Source organism: Lacerta agilis, chromosome 10 (genome assembly GCF_009819535.1).
Source record: "Lacerta agilis isolate rLacAgi1 chromosome 10, rLacAgi1.pri, whole genome shotgun sequence".
Classification (NCBI taxonomy): Eukaryota; Metazoa; Chordata; class Lepidosauria; order Squamata; family Lacertidae; genus Lacerta; species Lacerta agilis.
The window spans coordinates 28,600,341-28,625,278 of record NC_046321.1 but is presented as its reverse complement, the minus strand read 5'-3'; the positions used below and the strand labels follow the sequence as shown (position 1 = coordinate 28,625,278).

Genomic DNA, 24,938 nt, shown 5'->3' with positions numbered 1-24,938 from the left:
TTCCAGTACTGAATTTCAGCTGTCAAGTGGCAAATATATATGATAAATAGCAAGCTGTATTTTATATAGAGTACAGCTAGAGGACTCTATGGGGATGTGAGTCTTCCATAGCTGCCCTTCTCCCCAGGCCCCCCTCTTTACTGGCCCACTCTCTCTGCCCTCCTTGGTTGTGTATTTTTTTAATGGTTTATTTATGGTTTATGGCTACATTTGCTATGTTGTAGTTACGTATTTTTTCATGTTGTAAGCCACTTTGAGCAGGATTTGAACTGTAGAAATGCAGCAGACTAATAAAATTTTGCATATATACATTTATGCAGGGCCGTCTTAAGCCTATCTGGTGCCGTGGTTCAGGGATCTCTCCGGTGCCCCCACACACCCCCATCCTTTGGCAAACAGCGCCCGCTCGGGACCCCTCGGGTTCCTTCCCACCGCCCCGCACCCTACTCCAGTCCTGTGCAGCGGCAGGCTGGAGAAGCGCTCAAAGGAGCGGCGGCTGCTGGGGATCATCGTGCCTAGCCCGGGACCCCTCAGGCTCCTTCCCGGCTGCCCCGCGCCCTACTCCAGTCCTGCGCAGCGGCAGGCTGGAGAAGCACCCCGACGGCCAATTGTGGTGCTGAGAGGAGGGGCGGCCGCCGGGGATCATGCCCGCCTCCCAGGCACACACCAGCCGAAGAGGGGTGGACAGAGGGAGGGAGGGCTGATCACTGCATGCCCGGCTCGCCGCCACCGATCGCCTCCTCCTGCCTTCAGCCTTCTCCCTGGTGGCGGGCGAGCGGGGGATAAGGGGCGTGGTGCTGGAGCAGCGTGGGGCTCTGCGCGCCCTTCCAGTGCTCCCAGGACGGGAGGCGAGGGCAGCCAGCTCGCAGCCCACCCAGGAGTGGCATGGGCGGCAGAGGCTGTGCTGCCGGCACGCGAGCACCCGCCCGCCAGCCCGCCCGTGGGGGTGGGGGCGGGTTGGGGAGGGGGGCGCCTGGTATGCCGACGGGCTCGTGGGGGCACCCCTGGGGGGCCTGGCACCCTGGCACGCCACGCCACTAGTCCCTATGGGTGAGACGGCCCTGCATTTATGTATGTTTGTATCTGTGAAAATAAACTGCTCCCTGTGTGCTCCCCAGGGCAGAAAGAAATTGCAATAAACTAACATTTCTCCTTTTGCTTCCCTTTAATTATGTCCAAAATCTGCCACATCACCATACCTAATAACAGGGCCGTGCCTGGAAAAATAATCATAATCCTGCGTTGATGGACTCTTTGAGTTTGTATTAAGTAATTGGAACACTCTTACCAACATTTTTGTAGACTGCACACGCATTTTAAAAATGGAAGAAAAATGAACCCTTTTACCAGGCTTTTAACCACAGTGTACTAGGAACAACAGAACATTTAATGTCTGTTAAAGATTAATTAATCCATTTTAAGTGCTGCTCTTGAGAATGTCTGCCAATGCAACCTTGTGAATCTTAAAAGCTTATTGTTTGCTTTTAATTACCATGGCATACTGAAAGAGTGGTATACACACATTCACTGCCATACTTCTGGAGGGGGGGGGGAAGACGATGACATAATAAACTAGCCTTTAATTTAGAGCCTGGAAGGACATGTGTACAGCAGTACACAATCATTTACTATGTTAACAATGGTAGGTGGGAAGAATATTCAACAAAAGTGCTGTGCGGGGAAATGACTACCTAGTTGGAGACCTAAGAGAATTCTTCCACCTGAGGAATTTGAGAAGAAGGCAGTGTCAAGACTGATGTTGGGAATGACTAGCCTCCAAAATACTCTGTCTACTATAGACTTGCCCAATCTGGTGTCCTCCAGATGTTGTTTGTCTCTAGAATAACACAGTAAGAACCTGCTGGATGAGGCCAATGGTCCATCAAATCCAGCATCCTTTTCTCACAGTGGCCAGCCAGTTGCCCCATGGGAAGCCTGCAAGCAGGACTTGAGCACAAGAGCACTCTGCAGTTCCCAACAACTGGTATTCAAAGGCAGCATGCCTCCGATAGCAGAGGGTAGAACAGAGCCATTGTGGGTGGTAGCCGTTTATAGTCTCGTCCTCCATGAATTTCTCTAATCTCTGCTGGTGGTCATGAATGCCTCCTGTGGGAACGAGTTCCACAGTTCAACTATGTGCTGTGTGAAAAAGTGTTTTCCTTTATCTGCCCTGAACCTTCCAACATTCAGCTTCATTGAATGTCCAGGAGATCTATTGTTAGAGAAAAGCTTCTCTCATCCTCTCATATCAACTGTCTCCATGCCATGCGTACTTTTATACACTCCTGTCATGTCACCTCTTGCTCACCTTTTCTCTAAACTAAAAACTCCCAAATGCTGTAACCGTTCCGCATAGGGGAATAAGTCCATCCCCTTGATCGTTCTGGTTGCCCTTTTCTAAACCTTTCCAACTCTACAATATCCTCTTAGAGGCGAGATGATCAGAACCGTACACAGCATTTCCAATGTGGTTGCACCATCAGACCCAGCCAGCATTGCCAATGGTCACGGATTACTGTTATTAGGCTGGGTCTCAACCATTTGGATGGAGTGGGTCCCAAAAATATACATCTCAAGAGTCAAAGGCCGGGGTAAAGAGTTGCATATTCAGCATTTGCTGGAAACTGGTGCCAGATGCACTCTATGGGGAAGGAATTCCACAATTTAGGAGCTTCCACAAAGAATGACCTCTGCCAGGCCACTCCTGAGCTTCTGAAGATAGTGGAGCTACCAAGGAGAGCCCTCTGCTGAACCTAAAACTCAAGGGGATCTATAGGGAAGGAGGCTGTCTTTCAGATATTTGAAAGTCACTTAGGGCATAATACTAATGTGAGCTCCTTGAATCGGATTCAAAACAAACTCTCATCCAGTGCAGCTGGACCCATGTTCTAAAAGCTCTAAAAGTTCTTTTAAAAGTTCTAAAAGCAACTCCAGTTCTAAAACTTCTAAAAGGAACCTCAGACAGTAATCTGGCTGCTGCATTTTGCACTGGTTGAAGCTTTCAAGTCACCTTCAAGGAGAGCCCCAGGTAGAGCTTCCAGTCTGGAACTGATCAGGAGCATGGAGTACAGCAGCCAAGTCATTTCCATCCAAAAACGGCTGTAGCTGGTGAACCAGCCATAGGTGGGAAAGGGCACTCAGAGCCCCTGAGTCCCTGGGGACAGTGTCGCATCCACAAGCACCCCAAGCTACAGACCTGCTCCTGCAACTCCATCCAGGACAGGCCATCTCAACCACCCCACATTTATCGGCCCATCATCGTGTCCCAAAACTGGCCTAAATGGTGGGAGTTGTAATCCAACAACATCTAGAGGGCACCAGATTGTGGGAGGCTGGCAAAGATCATGAGCTGTATTTGGCTGGGTGGGTCTGACCTACTCCACATCAAAGGGCTTCTTTGCTTAATTAAGAAGTAGATTTTCGTAACAAGCTACAGTTCAGCTAGCTGCTGAAGTGCTGTCTCCATGGACACTTGCAACAGATGCCTAGCTGAGGAAGAAAGAGGTTGCTTTCTACAGCTGCAATTCCAGAAGCTACTTGGCAGGACTTACTTTACACTAAATGCTTATAGGAATAGTGTGAAAAATATTTTATATAATCTGGACATCTGATAACATTGAAAATGGAAGCTTGCTTATTAAATATTGTAATCTAAGTCATGCCATTATCTATTTCGTATATGTGCCTGCATTGCTGTTCTATTGCCCTTAGGTGATTTCATGGGGCCCAGCTCTATCATTAGGCAGAGTGAAGCAAATGCCTCAGGCAGTTGATTTTCAGTTTCATGAAAAGGCAGCAAATCGTTACTTTTTTATTTCTTAGTATTATTTTTTTATGCCAAGCAATAGGCACTTGTGGGAATTTCTCTCTGCATGATCAAAATAAGCAGTAGTTCAGTGCTCAAAAGGGCTCCTCTCTGATGCTAGAATCATACCTAAGCCCACTCAGTTGCTGGCCTTGGTCCTGAATTCCAAATCCACACTATTCCAAGCCCAGAAACTGGACTTTAGCACCAAATTTCAGAGGAGGAGGAGGAGGAGGAGGAGGAAGAAGAGTTTGGATTTGATATCCCGCTTTATCACTACCCGAAGGAGTCTCAAAGCGGCTAACATTCTCCTTTCCTTTCCTCCCCCACAACAAACACTCTGTGAGGTGAGTGGGGCTGAGAGACTTCAGAGAAGTGTGACTAGCCCAAGCTCACCCAGCAGCTGCATGTGGAGGAGCAGAGACACAAACCCAGTTCACCAGATTATGAGTCTACCGCTCTTAACCACTATACCACACTTGCTATCTTCAGAACATTTGATAATGCACACTACATCTCTCCACCAAAAGCTACCTGGCAAGCAAGAAGACCTGAAAAGAGAAATATCACTAGAAGAAAATTATCCCCTCAATAGCATTAACAGCAATTTGCTGTGTAGACAACTGCAATCAATGTAATTGCCAGGAGGTAAAATAAGATATTTCATTACGAAATATTGGCAATATACTCAGCTTCAAGCAGTTTATGATATCACCACAACTCCTTCTATTTGTAAATCCAATGCATATACATGTGTGTGTGTGTGTGTATACACACACACACACACACACACACATGTATATGTCGGTACATTTTGCTGTTCTTTCCCAAAAATGCCTATAGTGCTTGTAAATGCTGCTGTCAGAGCTGTAGAGCTTCTTCATCTAAATCCCAGCAACGAAACTTGAATGGAAATGTGGCTAAGCTTTCAAAAGTCCTTGCAAGGCAATTACGTTTCTCTTGTACTCTTATGCTGTAGTGTAGATGGTACAAGGGAACAATTTTTTCCACCATCAAACACCTTCAGAACATTACAGTACATCCATGTAATCTTACTTTTCTCTGCAAAGAGATACCCAGCATTAATGTGCCACTGTAAGGTAGGCAGTGACTGTGAAAAACCTTAACTACAATTCTTGTAAGCTCACAACCTTGCTTCCTCTCATGTTGCTATGCAATCTCTCTCTCCCCTCCCCATCCCCCACAAATTCATTTTGCAAATTAGTAGCAAGTGAACAAAGACAATAACATTAAAAAGTGGGGCTCGTGCACCAACAGATGTACTTTGTTCATTTATTTAGCATGCACATTTTGGCTTCAATTATTGATGCCAATGCTCCCTCGCTTCAGTATTCTTTGCAAAAATAATGAAATCATTCTCAGATGAAACATCACCATGCCATTCAGGTATAGATTCTTGAGAAGAGGGCAAATTATGAGTTATGGGGGTAAAAAAATTTTCTTGCAAAGTATAAGTTAACTGATTTTCAAGTGCATTTCCAAAAAATGAAGGGTAATGTGGGAGCTCTGACCCATCGGATACATTTTATGTTGTGTGTGTGTGTGTTTATAGAATGATTTCTTCCCACTTTGGCATACTGAACCCCCTTGCTTCTTCCAAACCCAGCCAGTGAACAGCTGCTGTTTGTTATGAGCTACCAGCCTGTTTAAATAAGGATGTTAATATTTTACAGGGCAGGGGTATGTGTGCTCTGCTTAGTTTCCCCCTCTGCTTTGCACAGGGGACCAAATTCATTCCTGACATAGCTACATAGCTATTCAGTAGGCTTATATCAGCAACTTGTTGCTCTTATGCCCAGAACTTCTAGAAATTTCTCCTGGATTGATGTATTTCATGCATTTGACTATTGTGTTGACTTATACTTCTGAGTGCAACCAGGAAGACTATGGGCTACGAAAACCCAGCTGTCCTAAAATGATTCTACTGAGGTTCACATTTTGGCTCTAGAGGGGACAGGAGGTTTGCGGAGATTCATAGAATCATTTAAACCCTCTTCCCAAGTGCATTTCACTAACTTCCTAGTAATCCTTACTGCATTATTCACACACACACTCCATCCCATGTGAGGGAGAGCAGGAATGTGTGCACAGTCCCCAGTTCCCAGCTCACCAGGAGTGATCTTTGTATGCTACAAGAGCAGCAAGAATTTGAATAGCACAAAATTGGAAGACCGGAGAAGTACCATCAAAAGAACAATGGCAAGAAAAGCTGATGAATTATGCAGAGTTAGCAAAGTTAACGGACAAACTGCGTGAAAATGACAATAGTGATTTTGAAAAAGAATGGGAACCTTTCACAATATATCTGCAGAAACAAAACAAAACAAAAAAATATGGACTCGCTGGCAGGATTTAAATAAACATTTGCAATTTTGTTTACAGAAAACAAGAAGTATAACAATGTGATAACACAGTATTATATACAAACAGCAGAATATATCATTTGATGTAATAAACCAGAAATGGAAGATGAGGGAAGTCAACAGGGAGGGTGGAAATTGAAAAATGAATGTTTAGTAATGATATTGGATATTTGTTATGAGAAAAGAAAATCAATAAAAAATATTTTTTTAAAAAAAAGGGGGGGGTGATTTTTGTAGCCTAACCCAGCTGGTGGGGGTGGGACTTTGGCCTCCTTCAGCATGGCTTTCAATGCTTTACATGCACTCTTTAAGGGATCTTGGAGGTTGCTGCTTTTTAACCAGAAGCCCAGTTGGAGGTTGATGGAACATTGAAACGATTGTGAAAACGGGCCCTTACTCAGTTCTGATATGACAACTGTAGGTCAAGTTCCCAGTTGGGAGAGTGGCATGCAGAAGCAGCCATGTGAAGAAAGTACATGCTCTGTCTAACCCAAACCTTGTAGCCTTTCAGAACGTGGGTCGTATTGGGACTCCAGTATAACAACGCAAAACATGGCTGCATTATTCTGTTGCATGGATGTTGTAACCAGCCTCTAAATCCTGAAAAATTATCTCCCTCCCCCAAATCCAAGATGTATGAAGAATTTGATATGCTGTATCAGCTATGTGCAAAGATGTCAGCTGGAACAGTGCAGAGGGGCTTCCATGAAAAAACACCAGGATAAGGAAAGGAGTACAAGTGTGCCAAACTGAGTTTGTTAAACTGAGGGTGTATCATAACTATAAGTCCCTGTCTAATCTTGCTTTGAAACTGCTTTGGGCCTCCTTTTCTCATTTCAAAGATCACTAGCTGTAAATGCTGTAAATAGTCAAAAAAATTGAGATTGACTTCCGGCGGCGACGCCATCGCCGGGTGGTCGAAGGCTGCTTCGGGTCTGAAGCGCCTTGTCCATCCCGGGGGTTAGGAGCCGCGCTACCGCAGCGCGCGGCTCCGGTTGGGGTGCGGGAAGAGCGTCCCGCACCCTGGGCTCCCCGGCTGCGCCCGCGGAGGCTCCGAACCCTTCCCCTGCCCCCCTGTAAAGGGGGAGTGGGGGTGAAGGGACAACGGAGCCGGGCTTACGGGGATATGCCCCAACCGGGATGCAAATGCGGCGGCAAAGCCCGCGGTGAGCGTCCAAGTTCTACCTGTGAAGAATGGAGCTAAAGGAACCCGGTGGTCGTGAGTAAATAATCTTGGCAGAAATCGTGTTTTTGGAACGATCCGGGGGGAAGGAGAAAGGCAGCCTGCCTCCCTCCCTTCGAGCCTAAGAAATTAACCAATTTGAGGGATTGCTGCCACAGAACTGGTTATAAAGTATCTAAAATCGATACATGAGACTGGCAAACTTTTTTCTTGGGAAGCTAACTAGCGGAAAATATCTCTATTTAAAGTTGCGGTGTTTGCGCTCCAGCTTAGGAAAATGGCGACGAACAAAGAGACAGGAGAAGAAATATGATACCCACTTCCTCCTCCTCTGCCAGTATGCTGGGTTTCGTCCTTGAACTGGTATTGAACTCTGGACTAACAGATGAACAAAGGCTCACTGCCTTGAAGGTGGAACTAATTTACAGAAAAGTCAAAGTCTTGTGTGGGGGTCTGAAATGGAACCAACTGCCCACAGAGGAGGCTAACAAAACTTTTGACACTTTGGAAGAAAATCTTGTCAAAGAGCTGAGAGGATGGATGGAAAGATGGGAAGAAATGAATGAGCTACTTCGGAGAGGAAATTCGCTTGTTGGGGGTGGCAGCCCCAAGGCGATGTCAAGATTTGCTATATCCAGTCCCCGAGGTGTGAGCTCGGGGGCCAGGGACAGAGAATTAAGGTATTTACAAGAAGAAAAGGAATGCTACAAAGAACCGGAGAAGCTGAGAGAGGGAGAGTTGGATACCTCGGAGCTCGTGGCAAGGAGAGCTTTGGACTGTGCCTGGATCTGTGGACGTTGGGAGAGGGAAGTTGCATGGAAGTTCAGTGCTGATGCCATCAGGAGAAGAAGAATGGACAGAGGGGGTGTGGGGTGAAGTATTAAGTAAAATCTAAAGCAATCTGTTATGGTATTTTGAAATCGGAGGGTGAACACTGTCAACAATAGTTTGTTTTATTATTTGTTTGAATATGAAAAGAGATATTTCAAGTTTCTATGTTATTAGCAGCAGTTCAAAGGATAGAAGAGATAGATTTGTTGAGGATGATTTGTGAGGATTTATGAGGATGTAGTATAAATGAAGTCATTTTAAGTGGTTTAAGTTTATAGATTAAGATGATTAAGATTAAGATGAAGATTAAGATGAATGTTTTACTTTATATATATAATTAAGTTTAATTTCTTTAAATGAAGAGGTTAAAAAGTAGATTATGGATATAAACTCGAAGGTGAAAAGGCAGGGGAAGTCAACTGTCAAGATTGGAAAAAGAATTTTTTTTTTGAGATGTCTAATTAAGAAGAAAAATCATGGCAATTTTTGTATTAGATGTGTAATTGTATTTGTTTTGTATGTGTATAAATGTAGGTGTGGTTAAGGTTGTATGTTGTTATAAGTAAAAATGTCAATAAATTCTTATAAAAAAAAAAAATTGAGATTGTTAGTTGTTTTAAACCAGGCATCCCCAACCTGCGGCCCTCCAAATGTTTTGGCCTGCAACTCCCATGATCCCTAGCTAAAAGAACCAGTGGTCAGGGATGATGGGAATTGTAGTCCAAAACATCTGGAGGACTGAAGGTTGGGGGTGCCTGTTTTAAACAGTTTTTTATGTTGTGTTGTAAATGGTTGTAACACACCCTGAAACTTTAGCGTGAAGGATGGGTCATATATTAAAACAACAGCCACAATCTTGCTTCTTGACTACCTTTTGCAAAGGTAAATTCTCTGGAATAACTGCATTTGGAACAAAACATTATTGCATTTCCCTCCCACCCTCAGTTTCTGGCTCCATTAGTCAATGATGGCAACATATAAGGTCAAGGGTGCATGCTGATTCTTTTTAGATCTATTCGCTGCCTCTGATAACATCAATCAAAAGGATTTGTTGACATGGCTGGGGACTCTCAGCATGGATTTACAATCAGCTCTGTTCTTTTTCACAGCCAGAAGGAAATTCTACAAAAAAATATTTTCTTGATTCTCTGTAACTTAAAGCATCCTCCTCAAACATCATCTTTTTATCTCCGATCTGTATATAATCACCCACCTTTCATCCACAGCGTTTGGGGACAACTTGGCCCTCTCATTAAACTCCTTTGTTTTTCCCCCTTCTTGATGGGGGGGGGGTGTCTTCTTCTCTACTTCTCCATTTTCCACCTCCATTTTCCACCTACTATTCATACCTCCCCCTCAAGTGACCCATCCTATTTCCTGACCAAGTGATTCCCAAATGATAAGTAGAAATTCAGTGGATTTCAAGAGTTGTCACATGTGATCACTGCGTGTTGCAGATGCTGTGTGATACACAAGTGTATATAAAGATGGATCTGCAAGTGTGTCTACAACAAAACCAAAAATATGGTTCCCCACTAAAGTAGAAGCACTATTCTAGTCAATAGTCCTTCTGTCTTCCCACTGTGAGGAACATTCAGTTGGCACTTAATGAATATGCTAGGGGAAATGTAAATTGAATGGTTAATGCTCACAACACCTGGCCTTTGTGCACATTCACCAGGCCTCATGGAGAATGTGTTCATTATCCATCCATGATGACAGATGTGTCCATAATCTGTCCTGATCAATATGCATAATCTCCATCATGCCAGAGAATGTACAATTTGTACAAAATTCAATATATGTGTATTCTTCAAGACCCATAATATATCTAGTAGATGATGCGATTTATGTCTTTCCAGTTCACAAGAGGGAATTGGGCCCCTGTTGGGAGCAACTGGGAGATCCTATTGATTCTTAGGAATAATCAGACCGCTAAGCACTTCCTGATTTCTCACAAATCTGGGAGGTTCCAACACAAATCTCAGTAGATACACTATAATTCCTGTAACAGCCTCTCTCCATTTTAAGCCCTGCACTTGAAGAGCAAACAGAAATTGCTATTTGAAAACATCGTGTGCTGCTCTGTACTTGTTCTGCCTTTGAGTAATCTCCTGGCTGTTACCGAAAGGGTAGGCTTTGACTTAGAAAGAGTTGAATTTGTGAAGGTCATGAAGGTCAGTCCCTTCAGGAAGCCATCAAGTCTAATCAAGTCAAGTTTATTTGTATCAGCCATAGGCCATGACAAAAAGAAGGAATGAAAGTATCACCTCTCCACATCCCAGAATCACAGTCCTGCAGTCAGTTACATACATGAGTGTGTTGGGGGGGGGGATAAAGTTCAGAGATGCAGAAATGCAAATCCACCTCATGTTATTAAATGTTAAAACTAAAAAGAAACCAATAAAATCACACCAATAAAGGAAGCAAAACATATTATCTCACATCTCTGATACTCTAATTCACCCTTTCCCTAACCTGGTGCCCTCCAGATGTTGTGGACTAAGTGCCCATCAGCCCCACCCAACACAGGCTTTAGGTGATGGGGTCTATAGTCCAAGATACCTGGAAGGCACCAGGTTGGAGAAGGCTTCAGTAATTAATATTTTTTTGTTACAAATAATAATTAGTATTACAGCAGCAGCAACAACTGTATAGTACCATCATGGGGCATGGTTCTTTACAGAATATAAGACCAGTCCTTTCCCAAGAGACTTCCAATTTAATACAGAGGAGGCAAGCAAAGAGAGGGAGGCAGAGGTGAACAGAGAAATAGGATCATAGAATGGTAGAGCTGGAAGGGACCCTGAGGATCATCTAGTCCAACCCCCTTCAATGCAGGATTATGCAGCTATCCCATACAGGGATCTGAAGAAGTGTGCATGCACACGAAAGCTCATACCAAGAACAAACTTAGTTGGTCTCTATGGTGCTACTGGAAGGAATTTTTTTATTTTTTATTTTGTTTTGACTAGGGATCAAACCTGCAACCTTGGCATTATCAGCACCACACTCTAACCAACTGAGCTATCTTGTTATGCACACTTAAACGCTATTAGAGTATGACATATAGATCACCCATATACCAGATGCTGCTGCTTCTTCTTCTTCTTCTTCTTATTATTATTATTATTATTATTATTATTATTATTATCCTGCCATTCCTTCCAAAGGAGCCCTTTAATTATAAAATGTTACATAAATATATCAGACAATTGGAAGAATGGGGTGTATGGAGTGTTAGGAGAGGGGGCCAGGGAATATGAACTTCAGCATATGAACTCTATCCAGGCTAGGACAAGGCTGCTCTCAGCTGAAGCAGTGGGCACGAGTTGGGCTACTGTGAGGAGCAGTGGAACCTCATTTGAAAAGTGAACAACTTGTGGAGTCACTGCTGCACAGTGCCAGCTGCAAAGATGATTTGCCAGGAGAGGAGAAGTTAAGCTGGAGCCTCATGGGAAGCTGCACTGGCAACCTGCTCTTGGCTCACACTGCGGACCGGACTGCAGCCTTAAGTCACCAGCAAGCCTCTGGAGCACGATTCCTTCTGGATCTTCAAATATCAAAATCACAGCAGAGCTGTGCAAGCCATTTTATTCACAGCCCCCTGCTGTACAGGCTGCCATTAAAAAAAATAAATCAGAAATGTTAAAGGAACTGGGTGGTTGGAGCAGGGTGATAAATACAGATGAAACCTCAAGAAATTTTGGAACAAATAGAATTATCATTTGTAACCTGTAAGGAAATAGCATTTCACAGAACAATGAGGATTGTGCAGTACCCTATAATGTTTATAGCACTTTAAAACTGTATTTCGGTTGAATCAGTACACGCTGTATTCCAATAGCATAAGGAAAATCTTGAAAATACAAAGGAAAGGGGTTTATTTTTCTCCAGAGAGAGTGTTTTTCACAGACTCTCTCATATCTCGGGATGGCTGTCCCAGTGTTGCTCTCATCATAGCTTTCTGTTGGAGCTATAATCACTACAGGTGTTCACATAAATAGCCCCTAATAATGCAGAAGGTCTCAGGAGGGGTGTCAGAATATTTTCAGTGAAGTGCCAACAGAGCCCGCATTTTTGACAGAATGAACATTCATCACCTTGGACACATTTAGAAAAAACATGGCAGAAAAAAGTCTGCTTTTTGAAACCCTTTAATAAGAGACTTTGCAAATTGGATTGATGTGCTGTTTAATTCACATTCTTCCTATTGTTCTTGTGCCTTCCATTTGGAAAAATCAAATCAGTTTATTTTAAATCTTAAAAATAGCTCAGCTATCTTTAGATTCCCCTGGGAGTTCTCTTGCCTCACTTGAACACAACTTATCCTCATATAAGGCTTTCCTTGAGCCACAAGATCAGACCCTGTTTTATGCATTTGATTCTCCTAAATTCTTGTTTTAATGTGCTTTTATGCAGCTACTTTGCTGGTTTTGCGTAGCATTTCTTTTTAACAATGCTGCTTCCTTTTATATTGTATACCGCTTAGAGACCTGCAAAATATTAAGTTTAACAGTTTATCAATACTTTTAAATAAATGAACAAACAAATATTTGCAAAGAGGTTAAGAAAATGATGTGTCCTTTTACACACACACACACACACACACATATATATATATAACCTGCCTGATGCACATCAAATGTCTTTCTTCTCTTCTAGCAAAATTATGTTCCAGTGAGTGCTCACAATATGCTCCAGATGGGGTTTTAGTGTTCATTTTGTGACAAGAGTTTAATCTTTTAATGGATAGGGAGGGGACCCTACTTCTAAACCCTCACTACCCTTCCAGACAGGAAGAAGTCAGTCGTCGTCTTCTTATCCCTGGGGACTTTACTATACATTTCCTCCATCCATCCACAAAAAATCACCTTTACATTTGTTCTTTGAACTGACATTACCACCAATCTATCCACTGGCTTATACTGTACAGTATATGACACAGAAGAGACTCTATTCTCCACAGATGGCCTGAAGCACAGAGGCTATACTCAGTGCAAGACTTACCCTAGTAAGCAGGCAATTCTACTGAATTCAACAAAGCTAATTCTAATTTGCTCCAGTTGAGACATTTGACATTCACCCTCCCCTTTCATCCCTCCCAAGACCAATCACAGATACTCCAAGACCTGAATATATATATTTTTTCCAGTTTAGAATGAAATACTTCATTGTTGCTCGCTCTGTCTTCCAGTTGGCCAGGAGCCCTGCATAAAAACTATTCAGGCCCCAACTTCCTTGTACTGATCTGCCTACCCTATCTTCCCCCTTTCAGTTTTGTGACCTGAGAAGAAGGGGTCTGAAGACCCAGAGGGTGGCGAAGACTTGGGTGCAGAAACCATTTTCAGAAATAGTCCCATCAGCACTAGGGGAACTTGGTAGTCAGAGATTGCTTAAGTCACAAGGCCTGAGGAAGTTGCCATGGCCCCTTCTCCATGGACTCCTCTTCAGAACCCTCGTCTGTGCAAGGTGGGGTACCTCTTGCTTATCGTATCATCTTCAGGGGTAGAATGGTAGGGGAGCATATTGCTGGATCCAGCTGTCAATGAATAGAGTGCAGCAGGTGGCACTGTGGGTTAAACCACAGAGCCTAGGGCTTGCTGATCAGAAGGTCGGCGGTTCGAATCCCCGCGACGGGGTGAGCTTCTGTTGCTCGGTCCCAGCTCCTGCCAACCTAGCAGTTTGAAAGCACGTCAAAGTGCAAGTAGATAAATAGGTACCACTCCGTCGGGAAGGTAAACAGTGTTTCCGTGCGCTGCTCTGGTTCGCCAGAAGCAGCTTAGTCATGCTTGGCCAATAAAGCGAGATGAGTGCTGCAACCCCAGAGTCGGACACGACTGGACCTAATGGTCAGGGGTCCCTTTACCTTTTACCTTTAAGCTCCAATTTCTCCAAAGCTAGAATAGCTCAGTCTGTAGAGCATTAGACTCAATCTCAGGACTCTGGGTTTGAGCCCCATGTTGGGCAAAAGATTCCTGCATTGCAGGGGGTTGAACCAGAGGCATTTCTAGCCCCTTGGCTGCCCAGGGCGGGAAGCCAAGAGGCACCCCTGGGGGCGGGGTATCGGGGCGTGTGCTTGCGTCATGATTTCATGACACACACGCACAGCATGACACCCCGCCCCCAGGGATGCTGGGTGGCAGCTTCGGGAGTCTCTGCAGGCTGCCTGCAGCCATGCCGCGGCTGCGAAGGGGGACCGGGTGGCGGCTTCGGGAGTCTCTGCAGCCCGCAGAGACTCCCAAAGCCGCTGACCGGGCTCCCTCGGCAGAGTGCAAGTTGGGGCAGGGGAGAGGGGTGGGCCAGCGAGGAGGGGTGTCACCCACTCCTCGCTGGCCCGCCCCTCTCCATGCCCCAGCTCTGCAAGCCAGCCAGAGCATGGCATAGAGGCAAGGGGCGGGCCAGCAAGGAGGGGGTGGCCGCCGCCCCCTTGCTACACCCCTGGGTTGAACTAGATGACCCCCATGGCCCCTTCCAACTCTGTGATTCTGTAGAAGCATAAACCTGGCAGAGGAACTATTTTTAAAGACCTTATTTGGCTTCAGATAGCAACTCTACACAGTTCCATAGGTAGCTGACCAAGGTCCTGAACTGAGCTTCACTCCACTTGGGCCTCAGGCTGGAACAGAAGCTGACTCAAATGCTCCCTCTTCCTTATGTAGTAAGACATCAACAGCAGGATGTCACTGCCAAAAGCCAGGCATTTCCCTGATGGTGCTAGTGATTACACAGCAAATGTGATCTAGTCTCACAACTGCAGGCCAAGCATTCCCAATGCCAAGCTATGGAAGAAAAATGAAACTGCTTCCTATATCCAAGTAGCCCCATTTGCCCCAGTTAGCAATACAAACTCTGTCTTCACACAAGCCTCTGCATTATGACAAACTCCTGGACTGCCAAACTCCCAAGAATCAGAGGCCCTTTGGAAAACACGGGTGCCATTTCCCATCGTATAGAGTACAGACCGAAACCTGCCCCCCAAAAGTTTAGTAACTTTTTAAAAATATACAGTACTGAATTATGCTAGCTACTTAACTTGATATATAAAATGTATTGTAAAAAATTATAGACACAAAAGTAAAACCAAGCAATGTATCACATATAGGCAACCAATGAACTCACATAGGAGTAATCTTGATTAAAATAAGTCAAAGAGGGTAAAGTGCCAACCCAATTTCCTACTGATGGCAAATGTGTGGTAAAATTCTCCACATCCCTTAGTGAGATATAACAGGGAACCAGTATTCACTCATAGCTGCTGGAGAAAAGATATCCCAAAAAAAGGCTTCAGTGACATATTAGCTCCATAAAAACCATACATTTGAAGCACAAGGCTTCCCACAAAGGATATCGGGAACTGCAGTTTGTTAATGGTACTAGGAATTGTAGTTCTGTGGAAGGTAAACTATGGTTCCCAGAATTCTTTGGGGGAAGCCATGTGCTTTAAATTCATAATGTGGGTGTAGCCACTGAGAGAAGCCCCTGCTGCTTATATGTCAGTAGTATGAGTTAAAATAGTTGCTTATCCTCTGCGTACTTTGCATGTTCCTTGTCCCAGTGAGGCAGACGAACTATCACAACATGAACAAAAAATATAGATCAGCAAAATGGCAAATATGAACAAATAAGAGAAACTTCTGGAATCTTACAGGAACCTGCTGCTCTGGATCATGGTAAAGGCAGAATCTCTAAGTAGCCACCACTGTCTTCCCATTAGGAGAACAGACCCATTGTCATCCATCAGGAGAGCAAAGAAATTTAATTCACTCAAATAACTGCTGTGCCTGGAGAGCTTATTGGCACCAAGGCAAACAATTTGCTTCTTCTACTCCAGCTTCAACATCAAAAGTTGAGATTCTGGGGGGTGGGGATCAGTGTTTACCATTTGTTTCCACAGCAACAATCTGCAAATTCTAAAACTATGTTACCGGTGAGCTCATAAAATAGCAAGCTGAAGATCTGAAAGCAAGATGGTATAATCACCATGCTTCAGAGTCCCTTCCCTGGGAATACAACAACACTAATATGTCTAGCTTCTCACACAGATATATACACACTCCACAGAAAATATCTTGCAGCGAACAAGCATGATAACTCCCTTCAAATATGTGGGGCCTCACTCTCTTGTGTGCTATCACAGGATTTCAGCTTGCCCTCTTAGTTGCAGAAAAAATCTCCTGCTGTAAACTGTCCTGTACATGAGCTCAAACACAAAAATGCAACATTCATTTTCCTCTCTGGAGTCACTCAGAACACATCCTGTGAGCACCGCAGGATGTGCTTTCATGTAATGCTTGCGTCTATGCCTTTCAATGGAACAAAATGGCTGCAAAATCCACATTTTAGCATATTCCAAAGTGCAGCAGAAATATCTCCAGCTTCCGTGTGTCAAAAAATACTATTTTGTATTGCCAGAATGTCTTCTTTTATGGGGCAATTAACAGGCTTTCTACAAAGACAACTTTCTTTCCCCCGTATAAGGCTTCTTAGTTAAGACTGTGTGACCCTTCTGGTTCCCCTATAGCAAGTGTAAACCAAGGGGTTCAGTTTCTAAAATATGCTGTTGGTGAAACTGCTTTATTTGCATTGCAGATGATTTGCAGCTATCACCTCTGGTAACGACTATTGTTGTGATGGGGTCTAAACAAAATAAAATAAATAAAAAATCATTTATACCCCAAAGTATGGGCTGGGATTTCACTGAAAACTCTGGTGGGAATTTTATGCAGACAGAACAAGGGAACTGAAAGTGAAATTTTACCAGGCAAATGGAATAACCACCTGTTCCAAGGAGAAATGTCACCATTAATTCTTAATGTTCACAGACTGGAGACAGTCTTTTGCAGGCTGCTGCACTGGAAGACTTGTCCAGAGCTTACAGCAGCACAGCAACTATATATTTACAGGTGATGCAACAAGATCCAGGGTGTGTGTGTGTGTGTGTGTGTGTGTGTGTGAAGTCATTTCATTCAAACCCCCTCTGGACTGCTGCCCTGTCGTTTTTTGCAGGTGTGATCTTTAACATGCAATTGACACAATATTAGTGCATTGGTGGTGGATTGAGATTGGACTGTCCACACATCATTTCACTTTTTTACTTCTCCTGTGAAGCTTCCCCAATGTTATCACATTACTGCCATCTGGAGGGGCACTCTTGTGCTAGTGTACAATAAAAGTAGGCTAAAAGCAACAACAACAACAACAACCCCAGAACATTTGTGGTATAAAAAAATTACAGGACTTCAGCAGTGAAACTACAGGATATATGCTGACAGAAAATGAAGCCAAATGGCCTCTCCAATTTTTTTTTGCAGGTGCAAGCTGTATTGAAAACAGGCCATCACATATAATCACTCCAATACAGTCATGAGCACAAATCACCAGGAATGCACAATCAAAGTACATCAGGAGGGGCACTCAGTGATGACTCGGAAAGCTGCCTTTTCAACAAGATGGAACTTTTTTGTTGAAAACATGGGCAACTTATGCAAACACACACACACTAGCTTCTGAGACTGTTTTATGGAAACCAGATCATTAAAGCTCCCAGGCAAACTCCAAGGAAACGCACTCAGAAACAATCAATTGACTTCATACCTAAGCCTTCAAAAATTAAAGTAAACCATTTCAAGAGGTATGTCAAACATTGGCAAAAAAAAAAAAAAAAGACAGAGCTTATGTTCACCCGATGCAAAGCTGAAATTGTGTGACTGGTTACAGCCCAGCTCTTTATTTCAAGTATGTAACATGCTATTTTGCTTTCCTGGACCATGAATGCTGTGTTCAAGACTCATGGAATTAAATGGCGATTTATCAGTGACAACAGCTGCAGAAGGAGCAGCCATCTCCTCTATGAGCAAAAAAGGATGTGTCCAGGATGCAACAAAAGCCAAGCAACTGAGCCAGTGAACTGCATAATATGCCTTGTTATTTCCCTGTTTCTTAGATTGATCTTTTTTAATGGCACGCTCATTCTTGCTTTCATGCTCCCATCTGAAATATTGACCTCCCATTGGGGAAGGAGGGAGAGTGCGGGTTTATAGGCCTGTTGAAGAGATTCCATTTGCACAGAACTTTAAAACGGCAAAGTAAAGATGTAACTCAAAAAATCCACATTTAGATCCATGCAGTGTCCTGCCGAGGACAGAGCAGACTCTGTGTTACTGAACAAGTCCCGCTACAGATGCTTTCAGACTCTGATCTGGGGTCAGCAAATGCCGTATGTCAGTTGAGATGCTTATGCAGTATAACCACAGTCCCGCTATCCTTTTACATGCTCGACAAACTGTGCATGGGTGCTCCGACCTTTATTTTGACCACACTTCTTATTTCTGGTCCTAATTTCCATGGGTAAAATGGGGTGGCACTGGGGCTGTACAAGGCAATTGGCCATGACATCTCCACAAAGTAAAGGTGATTATTTGAAAGCAGACTATGTCATTCTGATTGTGAATTTAAACTAGAGTTTATAAAGGGCACCAAGATCCTTGTGGGTAAAAGCTTCTATGTAACAATACAAAACCACTCAGCAAGTACGCATGCAACTAGAAAGCCTGTAGCACATTGCCTTAGATGAGAGAAAACCAACCTGGTGCCCCCTCCAGATGTTGCTTGGCTCCAACTCCCATCAACCCCAGCCAGCTTGGTCAATTACTAGGTATGATGGGAGTTGTAGGCCTACAATATCTGGAGGGAATCACACTGGCTACCTCTGCTCTTGGTGAAGTGGTTTAGAACAGAGGGGGCTAATTTATACGTGCTCAGACAATTGGCCTCTCTAGCCCAGTATTGTCTACACTGACAAGTAGCTTGTGTCCAGGGCCTAAGGCAAAAAGATTTCTCAACTCACCATGTCTTTATAACTGGAGAGTTGCCCAAAACTGAACCTGGGTCTTCTGTGTACAAAGCATTGGCTTAATCACTGAACTATGTTGCTAATTGGCTTCCAAATTTGGATTGCAAAATTTGCAAAAGGCACCATATCCACCAAGCAGTTTGCAGATGTGGGCTTGCATCTAGACCAGCAAGTCAACAGAGGCCCACTGTGACCTCACAGCAGATCAGCCAATGGTTATCAAGTGAAGTGGAGCAGCAGCAGCAACAACAAGAAGAAAATGAAGATTCTCAGAAGGGAGATTCATTGACAGTTACAGGCAGCTACACTGCATGTCCCTTTGCTAGAGAAACAATTTACTACCTCAACGTCTTTATGTCTTTCCAAAGGGACAGGTGTGTTCATCTGCTGTAGCATAATCAAGAAAGAGTCTTGAGCACTTTAAAGACTAACACATTTTCTTTATCTCTCCAAGCTTTGATAAAACTGTAAAGAAATGCTTTGCATTTTCTCATTTCCAATCTAAATTTTGATCTTTCACAAATAACCTGGGCACTGCAAAAACACAATGCCTTCAGAACTGAAATTTCAGGATTGTTTTAAAAAACGATCTAACAGAAACAGACATCTGCCAATAAATATTTTCTGCTAATAAATATAAATATCTGCACAGTAACTGTGATTCAGCCCTTTCAAACTTGCATTACTAAATGCAAATGAAAAATTGAGAAAACCTAAGATGCTAGCTTGTCTAGATCCTTTATTAAAATTCTGAGCAGTGAAAGTAGGGAAAGCTTTCCCTCTCCTTAATGTTAATGACGCCCAGTGATATTTCTCATCATTATCTGAGTCAGATAAGGTGATGCTTGGAAACAGGAATGGACTGGATGAAGTCCACTACAGTGAGGCTGAATCCTGACAAACTGAGGTCTTGAAAGTGGGTGGTTCTCAAGTCAGAATTTGGTAAATTGTTGGGTCATATGTGATTACATTGCTTGTATAATGAACAAGTAGTGCATTGCAACCCATTAGTGCGAAGAGGTCCAAGGCAACAAATGAACTAGTTTATCTATGCCAGATTTGCATGAGAGATTCAATACCTAAAGGACTACATCTACACATGGCCAGTAGGGAGACATGTGAATCCTTAATTTCATACCACTGTTATGGTCTTCAGCGTTAAATAATGGAAGCTAAGAAACAGCAGTGGCATTGTTCGAATTGGTTCTGTTTTGGAATTTATAAAATAAATAGTTAGACTGAAAACCCCCATAAAGAAGCTGGACCCTTTCAAATACTAGCAAAGTTACCCATCCTTTCTCACATGGCCAACCAGTTCATGCTCCTCTCAGCAGAGGCTGAGCTCATCAGCAACAAGACCAAGAAAGCTGTCAGTCTCCCCACACCCTCTTGCCTCGACCTACCACTGTTGTACAGTCCATTATCTGTCTTGGACAATAGTACACTCAACCACAAAGCATTCTACTAGGGTGAGAAACAGATTAGTAAATATGTGTACATTAATGCAGACCTCTCCTCACTCTACAGTTTCAGTGTCTTTACCACTGGTACCTGGTACCCAGTGTCCATTGGGACTGGTAGGGCAGAAAGCAGGAAGCCAAAGTCAATGACAGGCAGAGCCACCTCCTTATTGGTTGTAAGTAAGATGGCAGTCAGGTAGGGGTTGTCATGGTGCCCCATTTTCCCTAATGGTCCTCTGCTGGTCCCTAAATTAAAACAAGCATAGAAAACACAATACTAAACCTTCCTGAGCTTCCCTCTTAAACTGTTGCAATCCTGTGAGAATCTGTGGCAGAGCCCAAATATTGATTGTGAACTCGATCTCAAAACCTGGCTCCCTATTCCTCACCACCAGAACTACATTCAATTTTTGGTTTGTAACGAAACCAAGCCGTGCAAATAAGCCCACAGAAGACAGTAGTCCATATTGGGGTCCATGACCCATCAGTCATTTGTCTGTTGAGCCCTTTGTCTGGTGATCCATCCATGAGTGGGTGATGCACAAGGATGGATTGTGCCCTAAGACTACTGGCTTGAATTGGTAGATTTAGAGTTCAAGTTTATTGTGTACTGATTTTAACCAATGAAGATTAATTTGAATTAGTGGGCGGGTGTATTAAAGGCACACTTCTTCATATTTGTAGGCTATTTTGATGGTACTGGCATGTTACCACAGTAAGAAATGAAATACATATTACTGAGTTGGATGCAATCTAGCATTAGTGCAAGAAGCAGGAGAGTTTGAGGCATTGCTCAAGTCGCAGCAGAAGCAGTGTAACAGTACAACACATAGGTTAATGACCTGCAACTCTTCCGCCAACCCAAGCTGGCAACTGCACTACCCTAACAACAGGGCTCCCACTAGCAGAATGGCTGCTGTGCTAGTGAAGTTGCCACAGATGGATCAATACATCCCTTTACTTCTTACAATGAGTGGCCTTTGGGGTTTCTTAAATAAGTTCTCTTACTTCAGTGTTTCAAGCAGTCACTTTTAGGGGGGTTATGGCAATACACAAGTCTTCTGAAGACTAGTTCAAAAGACAGAAGCTCCATCAAAATCATTTAATCCTAATGCAAACACTTTGTAAATAAGCCCAGTGTCAATGACTTGTAATCAACTTTCAGATTATCCCCCGACAAATACCTTTGCCTCTCAGAAGAAAATGAAGTGGGGTTCCCCTCCCATCCAGTCAGCTGTTGCAAGCAAGCTCGTGCTGAAAAGTCAGGGAGAGGCCACAACTCCTATAGAGTTTTCAGCTCTCCAGAGACTTGTGGCTGGCACAAGTGCGACACCCATTAAATGTCAAAACAAAATAAAAAATAAAAGAATCCCTTCCAGTAGCACCTTAGAGATCAACTAAGTTTGTTCTTGGTATGAGCTTTCGTGTATCTGAAGAAGTGTGCATGCACATGAAAGCTCATACCAAGAACAAACTTAGTTGGTCTCTAAGGTGCTACTGGAAGGAATTCTTTTTATTATTTATTTTGTTTTGACTATGACAGACCAACACAGCTACCTACCTGTAACTGGACCCATTAAATGTGGCTGCAAAGAGGACATGTGCAAGATGGATGCTTTCCTGTTATATGCTATGTATACAAAAACAGCCAAGGGAAATGAACTGCTCCTCCACAACATAGCCTTCTCAGGGAGTTCATGTAAGTTAGCTGCAGACAGCTGTCACTGCTGCAATCAGCTGATAGTCTCTGCTCATTGCACCCCAGGAGTCATTTCAATAACTATGAAATCCCACCACCTTAGCTGCTAATAGGACAATAGTGAGACACATGACAGGCAGACCACAAGTCCATGGAAGCACTGTTTAGATTTACAAGTATAGGGAGAACGGAATGAACTTCGGAGTCTCCAAAAGATGTTATTGTTATAGTCACGATGCAAAGACCGAGGCTGAATAGACTTACAGCAGCTTCAGAGCTAATCTCTATGATTCAGTAGGGAAATGCATGATAAAAGGAGCAGCTGATCATGGTCACAATCCATAAGGTGTTGCTGCAAAACAAAAGGCTCTTCATGGGAGCAATACTTGGTGGATTGTGATGAATTATCCACACTACTATTCTTGCCCAAAGCCCTGCCTCCAGGATGCGTTTAGCCCAGGATTTTAAAAAGTTGGAGTGGTTTCCCAGGGTTATTGTGTTTTGAGGGAGGACATAGATCGAATACTTCTAGGCCTAGGGCAATAAACTAAGCAGTTGGTGAATTCAGTAAGTATACAAAAGCAATAATCTCTGTATTATGTCAGACAGACTCATTAGGCAAAGTGAAGCAGCTGCTTCAGGTGGCAGTTCTGGGGCAAGTGGCGGGAAGGGAAGGCAACAGATACAAGGAGTTGGACAGAACTGTGTGTGTGCCCCATACAGCCTGCTATGTCCCCACTAATCTGTCCTGTTGTCCTCAGATGCAGGAGAATAAGATGTTTTGTCAGTTCTATTGAATTAAGATTAAACTGCCCATCCTGGAAAGAGGAACGGGTGCATCTTGGCTAAAGTTGCAGGCAGAAAACTGTACTGGGCTGGCCCTCAGACTCCTGTTTCACCCAGTCCAGTATCTTTTTGCTGGCATGTGGAATAATGTGGCCAGACAAGATCCTCTCCATAAACCCTATTTTAGTTATTTATCAGTGTTAGCGCTAAAATTTCTGGGCCATCCATAATAATTCCAGCTGTCAAGCAGTTATGAACTGCAACTGCAACCTGTTGCAAAATTTAATTATCAATCAAGCAATCAATCCTATTACCAAGGCTGGCCCTACCATTAGGTTGAGCAAGGTGGTTGCCTGAGGAGGCAGATGATGACGGGTGGAGAACAGGCAGAGTTGTGTGTGCCACACAGGTTACCTTGTGCCTTCTAAGCTGCCCTACTGCCCTCCAGATGCAGTGAAGGATGCTGTCCCTTTACCAGTGCTGAAAAAAGATCAGACTCCTAGATCCCTTGCAAGCGTTTGTGCACAGAATGGGGTGGGGATCTTGTCCTTTGCCTCAGAACAGCAATAAGCCTTGGGGTGGCCATGTTTATAGCTACCAGATAGCTTACTGTATATCAGAGAAGACTACAAAATAAATGCCTGCCACCACATCAAGTTCTCCTAGAAACAAGTTAGCACTACTATAACCTATGCTCTGTAGCTTTCAAAGAGTCATACCGTGACGCCTTTGGCAGCGCAGGGAAGTAAAGAGATGAAGGGGGGAAATACGTTTTAAAATGCTTGCCCCCTCTCTTCTCCCTGCCCCTCATCTCTGTTCTTCTGGTTCTAACTGACAGTTGCTCCCTCTGAAGTCTCCCGTTTCGCAAGCAGCTCCTTTTGCTTGCATATTGCAGCAGCCAAGGCACTGTTTAAATGCAAGCAGGGAACAAAGTGACGCATTAAATATGCAAGAAACGTCATCTCTTACCTGTCAGGTGCTCTGCAAGGGCAGGAGAACAAAGGGAGGGCAGAGAGGAAGGAGAAAAGGCTAGAAAGGGCAGGTTGTGGTTTTGAAAGGATATGGATTGCACACCATCTTGATGCACCAACTGCGAGGGCTGGTGGTCTGTTTCAAGCAGAAGAAAACCACGGGGGCCAAATCAGGATAGGGCACATCTGGGTCCGGCGGGGGCTCCAAGTCACCATCATCATCTTCGTCACCCAGGTCTGGGGATGGTGGTGGTTGCTCCAGCAGAGGTGGTTGCTCACTCATTCCCGGATCCAGATGTTCCAGGGAGCACAGAGTGGGATTGCGAGTGGGTGGGTTCCCTGATTGCCGGGCAGAGGAGGGGTGGGAGCCATGTTCGGCCATGTTGGCATGAAATGTGAATCCCTGGAAAGAGACAGAAGTGACACAGTTGACGAACAGTTCACCACCAAATGCACAGCACAACTGTCCTTTGCTTTAATAGAACCAATCCAAAATGTTAGATGAACTTGCTTACTTGCTTGCTTACTAATGTCCTTCTCATTCCAGGCCATACTGAGCAGTTTTCATAACTCCTCCTCACTCTGGCTCAATAAACACATTCGTGATGAAAAGGCAATAATATTATGGCCCTCGGCACAGACCCCACTGGCAGAAGCAGCACAATCTGTCAGTGTGTGTGTGTGTGTGTGTGTGTATGTATGTGTATTACACACTGCTGACGAGGCCAGGAAACTTCATGGTAGACCTCCATCTACGGCTAATTATACCCAACAAAACTTGGCATATTGAGGATGTGGGTTGACAGGATCCATGCCAGATTTGGTTGGCAACTCAACCCACATGTAACAGGCCCCTGCAAAGTTGCCTATAGTTGGTCGAGTATTGGAACGATTAACATGAATCGTGCCATGCTCTATGCAGGCAGTGATGCAATCACCCAACTGTTTCAACACATGCTGCCTG

General features: G+C 43.9%; 1 protein-coding gene across 3 annotated transcripts in view; it reads right to left on the bottom strand.

Annotated features, from left to right (window-relative positions):
• Positions 1-24,373, bottom strand: part of CACNA1I (calcium voltage-gated channel subunit alpha1 I) — a 262,441-nt gene extending 238,068 nt beyond the window's left edge. For all 3 annotated transcript variants that reach the window (XM_033162213.1, XM_033162215.1, XM_033162214.1), the window contains exon 1: positions 24,067-24,373. In XM_033162213.1, the coding sequence (XP_033018104.1) occupies positions 24,067-24,356 (290 nt within the window). In that variant the 5' untranslated portion in view covers positions 24,357-24,373. The remainder of the gene's footprint in view (positions 1-24,066) is intronic.
• Between the last annotated feature and the right edge of the window lie 565 nt (positions 24,374-24,938).